This window comes from Chiloscyllium plagiosum, chromosome 1 (assembly GCF_004010195.1).
Source record: "Chiloscyllium plagiosum isolate BGI_BamShark_2017 chromosome 1, ASM401019v2, whole genome shotgun sequence".
Classification (NCBI taxonomy): Eukaryota; Metazoa; Chordata; class Chondrichthyes; order Orectolobiformes; family Hemiscylliidae; genus Chiloscyllium; species Chiloscyllium plagiosum.
The window spans coordinates 51,661,481-51,674,848 of record NC_057710.1 but is presented as its reverse complement, the minus strand read 5'-3'; the positions used below and the strand labels follow the sequence as shown (position 1 = coordinate 51,674,848).

The 13,368-nt window shown below is 40.1% G+C and overlaps 1 protein-coding gene across 1 annotated transcript in view; it reads left to right on the top strand.

The window, feature by feature from the left end:
• LOC122547714 (urea transporter 2-like) overlaps positions 1 to 13,368 on the top strand; it is a 114,850-nt gene that overhangs the window by 75,669 nt on the left and 25,813 nt on the right. The window contains exons 5-6 of the mRNA XM_043686332.1: positions 7,083 to 7,275; positions 7,528 to 7,675. Coding sequence (XP_043542267.1) covers positions 7,083 to 7,275; positions 7,528 to 7,675 — 341 coding nt within the window. The remainder of the gene's footprint in view (positions 1 to 7,082; positions 7,276 to 7,527; positions 7,676 to 13,368) is intronic.

Genomic DNA, 13,368 nt, shown 5'->3' with positions numbered 1-13,368 from the left:
GAGATACTAAATGAGTATTTTGCATCAGTATTTACTGTGGAAAAGGGTATGGAAGATATAGAATATAGGGAAATAGATGGTGACACCTTACAAAATGTCCATATTACAGAGGAGGAAGTGCTGGATGTCTTAAAACGCAGAAAGATGGATAAATCCCTAGGACCTGATCAGGTGTATCCTAGAACTCTGTGGGAAGCAAGAGAAGTGATTGCTGGGCCTCTTGCTGAGATATTTGTATCGTCGATAGTCACAGGTGAGGTGCTGGAAGACTGGAGGTTGGCAAACGTGGTGCCACTGTTTAAGAAGAATGGTAAGGACAAGCCAGGGAACAAGAGACCAGTGAGCCTGATATCAGTGGTTGGCAAGTTGTTGCAGGGAATCCTGAGGGGCAGGATGTACATGTATTTGGAAAGGCAAGGACTGATTAGGGATAGTCAACATGGCTTTGTGCGTGGGAAATCATGTCTCACAAACTTAATTGAGTTTTTTGAAAAAGTAACAAAGAGGATTGATGAGGGCAGAGCACTAGATGTGATCTATATGGACTTCAGGAAGGCGTTCGACAAGTTTCCCCATGGGATTAGATCTCATGGAATACAGGGAGAACTAGCCATTTGGATACAGAACTGGCTCAAAGGTAGACAAAGGTAGAAGACAGAGGGTGGTGGTGGAGGGTTGTTTTTCAGACTGGAGGCATGTAACCAGTGGAATTCCACAAGGATCGGTGCTGGGTCCTCTACGTTTTGTCATTTACATAAATGATTTGGATGTGAGCATAAGAGGTACAGTTAGTAAGTTTGCAGATGACACCAAAATTGGAAGTGTAATGGACAGCGAAGAAGGTTACCTCAGATTACAACAGGATCTTGATCAGATGGGCCAATGGGCTGAGAAGTGGCAGATGGAATTTAATTCAGATAAATGTGAGGTGCTGCATTTTGGGAAAGCAAATCTTAGCAGGACTTATACACTTAATGGTAAGGTCTGAAGGAGCGTTGCTGAACAAAGAGATCTTGGAGTGCGGCTTCATAGCTTCTTGAAAGTGGAGTCGCAGGTAGATAGGATAGTGAAGAAAGCGTTTGGTATGCTTTCTTTTATTGGTCAGAGTGTTGAGTACAAGAGTTGGGAGGCCATGTTGTGACTGTACAGGACATTGGTTAGGCAATTGTGTGCAATTCTGGTCTCCTTCGTATTGGAAAGATGTTGTGAAACTTTGAAGGGTTCAAAAAAGATTTACAAGGATGTTGCCAGGGTTGAAGGATTTGAGCTATAGGGAGAGGCTTAACAGGCTGGGGCTGTTTTCCCTGGAGCATCGGAAATTAAGGGTTCACCTTATAAAGGTTTACAAAATCATGAGGGGCGTGGATAGGATAAATAGCCAAAGTATTTTCCCTGGGTCGGAGAGTCCAGAGGGCATAGGTTTAGGATGAGAGGGAAAGATATTAAAGAGACCTAAGGGGCAATATTTTCACACAGAGGATCGTACGTGTATGGAATGAGCAGCCAGAGGAAGCGGTGGAGGCTGGTACAATTGCAACATTTAAAAGGCATTGGATGGGTATAGGAATAGGCGGGGTTTGGAGGCATATGGGCTGGGTGCTGGCAGGTGGGACTAGATTGAGTTGTGATATCTGGTCGGCATGGACGGGTTGGACTGAAGGGTCTGTTTCCATGCTGTACATCTCTATGACTCTATGATCACAGTTGTTGTAAAATGTAGCAGCTGAAGTAGGCTGTTCAGTCCATCGAGTTTACTCCGCTATTCATGAGATCACGGCTGATCTGACAATCCTCAATACCATTTTCCTGCCTTTTCCCCAGAATCCTCAATTCCCTTACTGATTAAAAATCTGGCTATCTCAGCCTTGAATATACTTAATGTCACAACAGCTCTCTGTGGTAAAGAATTTCGCAGACTCACAACCATCGTAGAGAAGAAATCCCTCATCACCTCTGTCTTAAATGTGAGACCCCTTATTCTGAAACCATATCCTCTGGTTCTAGACCATTGCACAATGGGAAACAACCTTTTCGCATCTATTCTGTCAAGCCCCCTAAGAATCTTGAATGTATCATTGAGTTTGCCTCTCATTCTTCTCTATAGCAATAAGTACTGGTCCAATTTACTCAACCTGTCCTCATTGGACAGTCCTTATACATCTGCTTTCAGCCTCATGAATATTCTTAGATACAAGGACCAAAACTGTTCACAGTAATCTAGCTATGGTCACATTCATGGCCTTATATAGTTTTCGGAAAACCATCCTATTTTTATACTGCATTGTCTTTAAAATGAATGCCGACATTCCATATTTCTTCAATATTACCCACTGAACTTGGATGCTAGCTTTTTGTGATTCATGGCTGAGGATTTCCAAATCCTTCTGTTCTGTAGCTTTCTGCAGATTTTCTCCAATTAAAACATGTTGACATATGTACCAACAGTGCTGTAAGGAGGAAGTTTTAGGCATCCAGCTAATAATTACATACAAATGACTCAAGGCCATTTCAGAGGACAGTTAATCATAAAAGTCACATTATTGTGGGTTTCGAGTCATATCTAGGCTGGGTAGGACAGGACCAGATTTAATTTTCTGACAGTCTGTTAGCATCATGGCCACCATGATTAGCTTTTATTCCAAACTTATTTAATTAAATGTGAAATATCCTGCTGCTGTGGTGGGATTTGAAATAAACAGTAAAAGCAAAATACTGCGGATGATGGAAATTGGAAACAAACAGGAAATTCTGGAGATATACAGCGGGTCATGGCAGATTTTGTTAATACGGAGTTATTGGAAGAAATGAAACATTTTTCTTATCTGCTGCTTCATTAGCCACACTTTAGCCTCCAGCCAAACTGAGACATTTACAGAAGGTCCTGTTACATAGGAACATGGGAGATTGGAGCAGGATTAGCCTATTTGGCCCTTGAAATTACTTTACCGTTCAGCGAGTCATGACTGATCCCCCGCCCTCCTGCCATTTTCCTACACAATTCCCATACCACTTTAATATCCAGAAATCTACTGATTTCTATTTTGAATATGCTCAATCACCAAGCCTCTACAGCCATCTGGGGTAAAGAATTCCAAGAACTCCCCATTCTCTAAGTTATCCAAACTGACCTTTCCATTCTCTCTTAGAACAATTTAGGGTTCCTCTTGTCCTCATTTTCCACCCCACCCAGCCTCCATATTCAAAGGTTCGTTCTCTGCCGGTTTGGCCACTTCCATCAGGATGTCATCACCATAAATATCTTTGCCTACCTTCCCTGTCAACATTTTGCAGGGACCCTCCACCACACTCTGATCCACTCCTCTGTCACTCCCAACATCTCTTCACCTCTGGGTGGCATTTTGCCATACTATCACATAAGAACTTACAAAATTGGAGCAGACATAGGCAATCTGGTCCCTTGACCCTGCACCGCCATTCAATAAGATCATGGCTGATCTTTTTGTGGACTCAGCTCCACTTATCTGCCTGCTCAGCATAACCCTTAATTCCTTTACTGTTCAAAAATCGACCTATCTTTGCCTTAAGAACATTCAACAAGGTAGCCTCAACTACTTCAATGGGTAGGGAATTCCATAGATTCACAATCTCTTGGGAGAAGAAGTTCCTCTTGAACTCAGCCCTAAATCTGCGCCCCCTTATTTTGAAGCTATGCCTCCTAGTTCTAGTTAGAAGGTGTAATGCTTTTGCTTTTCCTTCCACTCTCCTCAATGCCCAAGGCTCCAAACTAACCAGGTGATCAACAATTTACTCGTACTTAAATCAAACTGGTCTACTGTGTTGGCTGCTCACAAATGGGGTCTTCTCAACATTTGTGAAACAAAATGCATACTGCCTGACAGATTCTGCCCTGTCCTCAGTATGCTCTGTCCTCAAGAAAGACCTGACCTTCTGTCACTTACCATTTTAATACACCATCTTGCTGCCGTGCTAACCATTTTTTGTTTGAGGTCTGCTGCAGTATTCCAATGCAAGCTGAAGGAACAGCACCTTATTTTACATTTCGGCATTTTAAAACCTTCAGGACTCAACACTGAGTTCAACAAATTCAGACCATGGGTTCTGTTCTACAATTTAAGATCATAAGACACAGGAGCAGAAGTGGACCATTTAGCCCATCAAGTCTGCTCCACCATTAGGAGCATAACGACATATGAACATAGAAGCAGGACTAGACCATTGAGTCTGTTCCACCAATCAGTGATATCATGGCTGATTTGTGGCCTAACTCCATATACCTGCTTTTGGCCCATTTCCCTTAATACTTTCACTTAACAAAAGTTCATCTCTGATAGATTTAAAATTAACAACTGAATCCAGCAGCCACTGTGATTTGTGGAAGAGTGCTCCAAACCTCTACCACCCTTTGTTTATAGAAGTGCTTCCTAACATCTCTCCTGAACGATCTGGCCCTAATTCTCACACTATGCCTCTAATTCTAGAATCCTCAACCAGTGGAAATACTTTATCTTTATCTACCCTATCTTTTGCTGTTAATATTTTGAAGACTTTGATCATATATTTCAAAACTCTAGAGAAAACAGGCCAAATTTTTATAATCTTTCCTCGTAACTTAACCCCTGAAGTCTGTCATCCTTGTAAACCTAAATTGTATTCCCTCCAAGGTCAAGAATCCTTCCGAAGGTGTGGTGCCCAATTATGCTCTCAGTACTCCTTGTGGAATCGATCATTTCAGAGAACATCTCTGGCACACCCGCACCCACCAACCCCACCGTCCCGTGGCTGAACACTTCAAATCCCCCTCCCACTCCGTCAAGGACATGCAGATCCTGGGTGTCCTCTAATGCCAAACTGTTACCGCGTGGAGGAAGAACACCTCATATTCCGCCTTGGGATTCTGCAAACACACGGGATGAATGTGGATTTCAACAGTTTCCTCATTTCCCCTCCCCCCACATTATCCCAGTCCCAAGCCACTCAGCACCGCCCTCCTGACCTGTCCATCACCTTTCCCATCTATCCACTCCACCCTCTCCAACCTATCACCTTCTCCCTCATCTTCATCCACCTATCGCTTTCTCAGCTACCTTCCCCAACTCCAATCCCCCTCCCATTTATCTCTCAGCCCCCCCGGCCCACCAGCCTAATTCCTGATGAAGGGCTTATGCCCAAAATGTTGATTCTCCTACTCCTCGGATGCTGCCTGATCTGGTGTGCTTTTCCTAATCTGGGTTTTGTAAAACTACAGCATAACTTCCACATCCTAGTCTCTGGATATAAAACCCAGCATTCCATTAGCTTTCTTATTTATTTTCTGCACCTATTTGTGACATTTTAAAGATATATGAACCTGAAGGGGCTGTGTCATTCTGTTGAATAGCACTGCATCCTATCACTGATCACAAGAGTGACTTAAAGGCAAAAATCACCTTTTACTATTCAGATGTTGCTGAAGTTTTGAAGAAAACTTTTGAAACACATCAGGAATTTCTATGGGACACTTTGTCAAATCTTCTCCAACATCTTTTTCAACATAATTGTATAAAACAAAGAACTGCAGCTGCTGGAAATCTGAAACAAAAACATAAATTGCTGGAGAAACTGAACAGGTCTGGCAGCATGTGAAGAGAAAAGAGAATTAATTTTGAGTCCAGTGATCCTTCAGAACTTTATCAGCATTTGTTTTGGCATTTCTCTGAGGACTTTGTCTGAAAGGAATACAGGGGTAAATGCTGTGCTATTCTATCAGATAGGGCACTTCACAGGAATCACAAGAAGGAAGATGATTATCTGCATCTTGCTACAAAACCCCCTTAGTCTGCAGGAGAATGGGAGGTGGACATGAGGCCAGACAGATGAGCATCAGCTGCAGTGTGATATGGGAACAGGAGACCAACTTGGATCCCTTCTCCCCTATACCTTCAGCATATTACTCCTTCTCTGGGCTTTCTCCAGCAGGATCTCTAATGTTGAATCTAAAAACCTATGTGCCCTCTCATTTACACTCTGAGTCATTCATCCCATATATTGATTTGCATCAGTCATCACACTACTCACCTTCACTGAAGTGAATGCTTGGGGTCCACGTACACTGCTCCATGAAAACTGTTTTTAATTAGAGCCCGAGTGTTAAATCAGCAGGAGTCTGCCTTATCAGCTCTCGGCAAGTTCAAATGATATTAATCAGTGAATAAGTCCAAAATTCCATGCTGCAAGCACATTTTCAAACAAGCTTACCTTGTAATAGCATCCATTTCATGCATTTTTTTCAATCTTTCTTCAAAATAATGACCATCATATTTCTAGCTCTGTTCATAGAAAATCAGATTACAAATTTATTGTTGTTATGTGGAGTTGTCTGAGAGGAGTTTCTTTGGTTTTCATATTAAGCTACCTTTGTATTTCATTTACCTCTTAAAATGATGAGGTCCTATGTTTTGTTCACCACTGACAAAAAACAACACAATTTTCAAAATGTTATTTGAAGTATTAATAACTCAATACAATTCCGATAATATCTAGAGGACTTCCTATGGTGGTTTCTTACATTGTTGCTTTCGGAGATGACCAAGCAATCATCGACCGCATCCTCTTTCTCATCTACATACCAACCTTCATTCTCACCATATTTTAGTTGCAGTTTCAATTATTCCAATGATCTCAGTCACTTTCTTATATCCCATCCTGCAAAATGTCTTCCAGCAAACTTTTAGTCACCTGTCTAATATCTTTATATGTGACTTTTTTTGTTTGATAATGCTTTTGTGACACAATCGAAGAGTGGGGTGCTGAAAAAGCACAGCTGGTCAGGCAGTACCCGAGGAGCAGGAGAATTGACTTTTCAAACATTAGCTTTTCGAGCACCACACTCTTCGACTCTGATCTCCAGCATCTGCAGTCCTCATTTTCTCCTAGTTTTTGTGACACACCCTGGGATGTAAAGGTTCTGTTTAAATGCAAGTTGTTGTTACTGTTCTTTAAAGAAGGAATTACTTGCAATGCAAAATTTACCATTTCCTGAACTTTAGAAACATAACTAAGTATTCGATAAATTAATTAGGTAGTCAATTCATATTTGCAGTAAAATAATTTCTCTGTTGCAGCCCTGTGCTTTCAAGTGCTTTGGCCTCCATAATGGAAAAATGGGATCTGCCTATTTTCACGCTGCCTTTTAATATTATTCTGTCGATGTTTATGGCTGCCACAGGACATAACAACCAACATTTTCCCCAGGTTCTCATTCAGCCTGTGACTGGACCATTCAATGTCACATGGCCAGATCTCAGTGTTACCATGGTGAGCAAATCTTCTGGAGAATCTTAACTTGTTTATTGTGGAAAAATTATTTTAATTAACGACAAATGTACATATGTTATTTATATAATATACATTTACATGTCAGCAGTATTAAGTATTTGCAACAAAATGTTACATGTGAAACTGAATGATTTTAAGATCCTAAACAACATTTTTGATTACATGCCAAAGCTTCCATGGCATCATGTTTACATCAATCAAATAATGACTTATTGTTTATTTTTTAATCAGCTTCTTAGAGCTGTCCCAGTGGGTGTTGCCCAGGTGTTTGGTTGTGACAATCCCTGGACTGGTGGCATGTTCCTTATTGCATTAATAATCTCATCTCCAATTATATGCCTACAAGCTACAATTGGATCCTGTCTCGGTATACTGGCAGGTAAGATTGCACCAGAAGATTCCAGAAACAGTGATGTTAAGTCCATGGTGAAAATAGGCCAGTGTAGGGAATCTGCTTGCTGGCTGCTTAGACCCATTATTTAGCCAACTAAGGTCATTATCTGTGTTTAAGGGACTTTCCCCACCTTGCATGAGGTAGCCTTTCATCATGAAGGTTGAAAGCAAACTTTGTCACGTTTACCAGCAGTATTCCAGGAGGTCCATCTTTCAAAGGCACTTAGCACCCAATCAAAGAAGCTGGTATTAGGAAACCCCTGCCTTTAAATCTGAAAGACCTTCCTGTCCACACTATCTATACATTGTCCTCAAACCCCAATCCTGCCCCACTCACATCACTCCAAGGATCCCATTGTGATATCTGGTAAAGGCCTCTTTGTATTACTGGCAAATCATTATGTAGTAAACTACACCCTTTTAAAAGCTTTGATGGAGTAAATAAGGAACAATTGTTTCCAGTGGTAGAACGATCTAACAGAAGATACAAATTTAAGCTTAATATTAAAGAAAAATTCTGTGGATGCTGGAAATCTGAAATAAGAAAAATAAAAGCTTGAGAAACACAACGTCTTGAGCATTATCTGTGTGAAGGAGAAGAATCAACACTTCAACAGAGATCAAGTAAAAGAGAATTTTAAGGTTTTTTTATGGCAGTGAAGCCTTCCCATTAAGGCACAATCACAAGTTTTAAGATATTCACGCTTATAAATTACTTTTCATTAATGCAATCCATAACAAAGTACCACAATTAAAAAGTGAAATGAATGGCTCAATATCTATTTTTGGTTGAGAGTTGAGTATTGACTTAACACTAGGAGGTTGCCATTTTTTGAGATAGTAATATGCCATTTATTGTATCCACTTTAACCTGAATTTAATATTTCATGTAAATGACGTGCCTGTTTCATCCTAAAGTGCCTTCCTACATTCTTTGCTGATGTCCTAACATGAAAGTTGAATCACCAAATCTATTGGCACAGTAACAACTGAGCCAAAGCTGATACAAAAATCATGAAAATCAAACAGCTCAAACTAATGAGGTAAATAATGTTATGCCTGGACCTTATGATATGGCAGTCAAATTATGCACATCATTATTGTGAGTGTGCTAACTTCATCAGCAACACAGGATTAATTTGTGAGACAGTGTGACTTTTACTAAAGCAAGATTTAGCAGAGATGTGAATCCCATACGACACTTCATATGTGATTAAATTAGTTGCAGTTTGATTTTTGTGGATGTGTTTATTTCAATTAAGTATATCTTATTAAAATTGCAATTCAGATTTCAACTTGTAGCTACAACATAACTATAAATTGTGAAGAAGGGCCATCCAATCACACCCAGAATATAACCAGCAATTCCTTCTCTTCTTCATCCCACAGCAAAACCATTGGTCACCCCCTCGAATCTATCATTAGCTGCCTCCTATTTCTCAGTTACATGAGGTGTTTCACTTGAATGATTCCTAGAATAAGGAGTAAAATGTTCTGAGGAAAGGTTAGACCTATATTCATTGGAATTTTGAAGAATGAGAGTTGATCTACTTGAATGATATTATATTGAGGACACTTGAAAAGGTGTATACTTGAAAAGAAGGTATCCTCTTGTGGGATGAACTAGATCAGGGGACAAAGTTTAAAAAACAGGCATAACTCATTTAAGACAAAAATAAGGATTCTTTTGTAGATGGTGGGTGTTTGCAACTCTTTTGCTTAGTGAACAACGGAGGCAGTGTCACTGAATATTTCTAAAGCAGATATGAATAGATTCTTGACTAAGTAAAGAATCAAATATTATCTGGAATTGGTTAAAATGTGCCACAGTCAACGATGGCCTTCCTGTTTGCCTCATCTTTTGGTGAAATCCTCATCCATGCCTTTGTTACCTCTAGACATGATTAGTCCAACACATTCCTGGCCAACTTGCTCTATAATTGAAAAATTGACGTCATCCCAAACTCTGCTGTGTATATCTTAATTCACAGCAAGTTCCATTCACCTATCTCCTCTGAGTTATCTAACCTGCAGAGGGTCCCAGTAAACCTATGCTTTGATTTTAAAATCTCATTATTGTTTAAATTCTTCCATGTGCTTACCAGCTTCTTAGTTCTGTAATTTTCACCTGCTTAAAAGCACTATGCATTCTGCATTCTTCCAATTCTGGTTGCTTGAACACCCCTATTTTTAATTGCTCCACCACTGATTGTCATGCCTTTAGCTGTCCAGATCCTAAACTTTGGAATTCTCTCCCTAAATCCCTCTGCCATTCTACCAATATTTCCTCCTTTAAATTACTTCTTAAATGTGTTTCTTTGACCAACCCGCTTTCTTTTAACCCTCACCACCGCTTCCTACTTTTCTCCCCCAACCCAGGAATACGCTCCCTCCTCAGTCAGCAATAGCAAATGCACTTGTGGTAATTTTCCAAAATTCACTGGACTCTGGAGCAGTTCCAGCAGGTTGGAAAACGGCAACTGTGACACCACTGTTTAAAAAAGGAGGTAGACAAAAGATAAGGAATTATAGACTGGTTAGCTTAACTTCTGTAGTGGGAAAAGGCTTGAATTTATTATCAGGAAGAAATAGGAAGACATCTAGATAGAAATTGTTCTGTTGGGCAGACGCAGCATGGGTTCATAAAAGACAGGTCATGCTTAACTAATCTACTGGAATTCTATGAAAACATTATGAGCACAGTGGACAATGGGGACCCAGTAGATGTGGTGCATCTAGATTTCCAAAAGGCATTTGACAAGGTGCCACACAAAAGACTGCTGCATAAGATAAAGATGCATGGTGTTATGGGTAATGTATTAGCATGGATAGAGGATTGATTAACTAGCAGGAAGTAAAGAGTGGGGATGAATGAGTGTTTTTCTAGTTGACAATCAGTGACTAGTGGTGTGCTTCAGGGATCACCGTTCGGACTGCAATTATTCACAATTTACATAGATTATTTGGAGTTGGGGACCACGTGTGATGTCTGTGGATGACACGAAGCTGAGTGGTAGGACAAAGTATGCATAGTACTATGAAACTTTGCAGAGGGACATAGATAGTTTAAATGAGTGGGCAAAGGTCTGGCAGATGGAGTACAATGCTAATAAATGTAAAGTCATCCATTTTGGTAAGAATAATAGTAAAAAGGTCTATTATTTGAATGGTTAAAAAGTTGTGGGATGCTGCTGTGCAGAGGGACCTGGGTGTCCTTGTGCATGAATCACAGAAGGTTGGTCTACAGGTGCAACAGATAAGTACAAGGAAAATGCAACTTTGTCCTTCATTGCTAAAGGGATTGAGTTTAAAAACAGGGAGGTTATGTTACAGCTGTATAGGGTACTGGTGAGGCCACACCTGGAGTACTGCATTCAGTTTTGGTCTCCTTACTTGAGAAAGAATATACTGGCACTAGAGGAAGTGCAGAGGAGGTTCACTAAGTTGATTCCGGAGTTGAGCGGGTTGGCCTTTGAGGAGAGACTGAGTAGACTGGGATTACATTCATTGGAATTTAAAAGAAAGAGGGGGGATCTTATAGAAATGTATTAGATTATGAAGGGAATAGATAAGATTTAAGTAGAGAGGTTGGTTCCACTGGCAGGTAAAACGAGAACAAGAGGGCATAGCCTCAAATTTAGGGGGAGCAGATTGATAACTGAATTAAGAAGGAACTTCTTCACCCAGAGGGTTGTGAATCTGTGGAATTCCATGTACAGTAAAGTAGTTGAGTCTCCCTCATTGAATGTTTTTAAAGCTACGATAGATAATTTTTCGAACAGTAAAGAAATTAAGGGTTATGCTGAGAGGGTGGTTAAGTAGAGCTGAGGCCACGAAAAGATCAGCCATGATCTTATTAAATGGTGGAGCAGGCTCGAGGGGCCAGATGGCCTACTCCTGGTTCTTATATTCTTACATAAATTTCCATGAGCTTAGCCTTTGTCTTTCATTTGGCAGATATTAAACTGGCTAGTTTACTTTTCATTTGATACTTTTGTCAGCTAAAAATGTATTGTTGTATGAGAAGTCTTGGAGGAGGTTGGATGCTTTACGAAAGAGAAATTGGTGGAGCCAATTGTCTTTTCAATGTATGTGCTTACTCACATTCTAATAACTATATACACTTCGTGCCACGAGAATGATCAGACTCTTGCTTCACTTGTAAAAGCTATATCTTTAAATTTTACTTCATATTTTATCTTGACTGAATTGGGAAAGTGACTGCTTCAGAGCAAAGAATTGCAGAAGGAATTGCTGTACGTTTGAAAACTGAGTTACTGAAACTCATTTTAAGTTGTTTTTACACTGCTGCTTTGCAAACAGGGGGAAGAGTTGTCAGAGGAGATGGCATAGCTTGAGTGTGTGGATGGGGGTCCCCAATTTACTAATGTCTGACTTATGAGTGAATGCTTATACTTACACACAAGATGCCATATTAGTAATATTTTTAAATATCTGATGTGCCAACATTTGCTTGTACTTATAAATGGCTATTTTATATTGAACTGTATTTTATTGTGTTCTGACTTACATTATAAATTGACTTACAAATAAACTTGAGGATGGAACCATTCATAACTGGTGACTGCCTGTGAACACAGTGAGATTTAGCTGCAATAACTTGTTGATTCGTTTGTGGAATTGTGGCTAGTTGTGGACGCCAAAGGCCACCAGACTGACAACAATAATTGGATTAGTTGTTGGTGGGTGAACAGCTTGGGGCTGTAAACAATACTAGAAGAAGCCTTCAGCCTGCTGAAAGGCAGATGATGTTCATTTCAATAAAATGCCGAATGCCTGAAGAAATCCAGTATTTATTCGCTACCAGTAACTGTAAACTGTTACTTTTAATGAGTTAGTCAGATACTTTATAATTTGTGAACCAGTTAGTCACTACCTCCTGTGAAAAGGCAAAGGAAAAGATCAGAGAACTGAACCACATGGGAAACAAGAACACCCCATCATTGAACTGTTTCCCAGGGTTTTTATTCCTTACAATTATTTTGTGAGTGTGTGTGTGTGTTAGAAGGCTTTTAGAGTTTAACTAGTTTGTATATATTCATAGTTAATAACTGTTAATCTCCCTTAAACTGAAAAAATACAACTCCTCATCTTTCTAACTGAAGCTAAATGCACATTACTGTTTACTTTGTTTGCTCATAAAACCTCCCCCAATGTAAACAAATTGCCATTAGCCCCAAGACTTATATCTCACATACTGTTTCTTTTACATTAAAAGAACAAAGAGAACAAAGAAAATTTACAGCCTAGGTACAGGCCCTTTGGGCCTCCAAGCCTGAGCCAATCCAAATCTCCTGTCTAAACCTGTTGCCCAATTCCTCAGCATCTGTATCCCTCTGCTTCCCACCTATCATGCATCTGTCCAGATGCCTCTTAAATGAATCTACCATGCCCGCCTCTACTATGTCTGTTGGCAATGCGTTCCAGGCACCTACCACCCTCTGTGTAAAGTACTTGCCACATGTATCCCCCTTAAACATTTCTCCTCTCATCTTGAAAGCGTGACCTCTCGTTATTCAATCCTTCACCCTGGGAAAAAGTTTATCTCTATCTACCCTATCGATAACTTTCATGATTTTATAGACCTCAGCCAGGTTCCCCCCTCAATCTACTTTTTTCTAATGAAAACAATCCTAACCAACTCAACCTCTCTTCAAA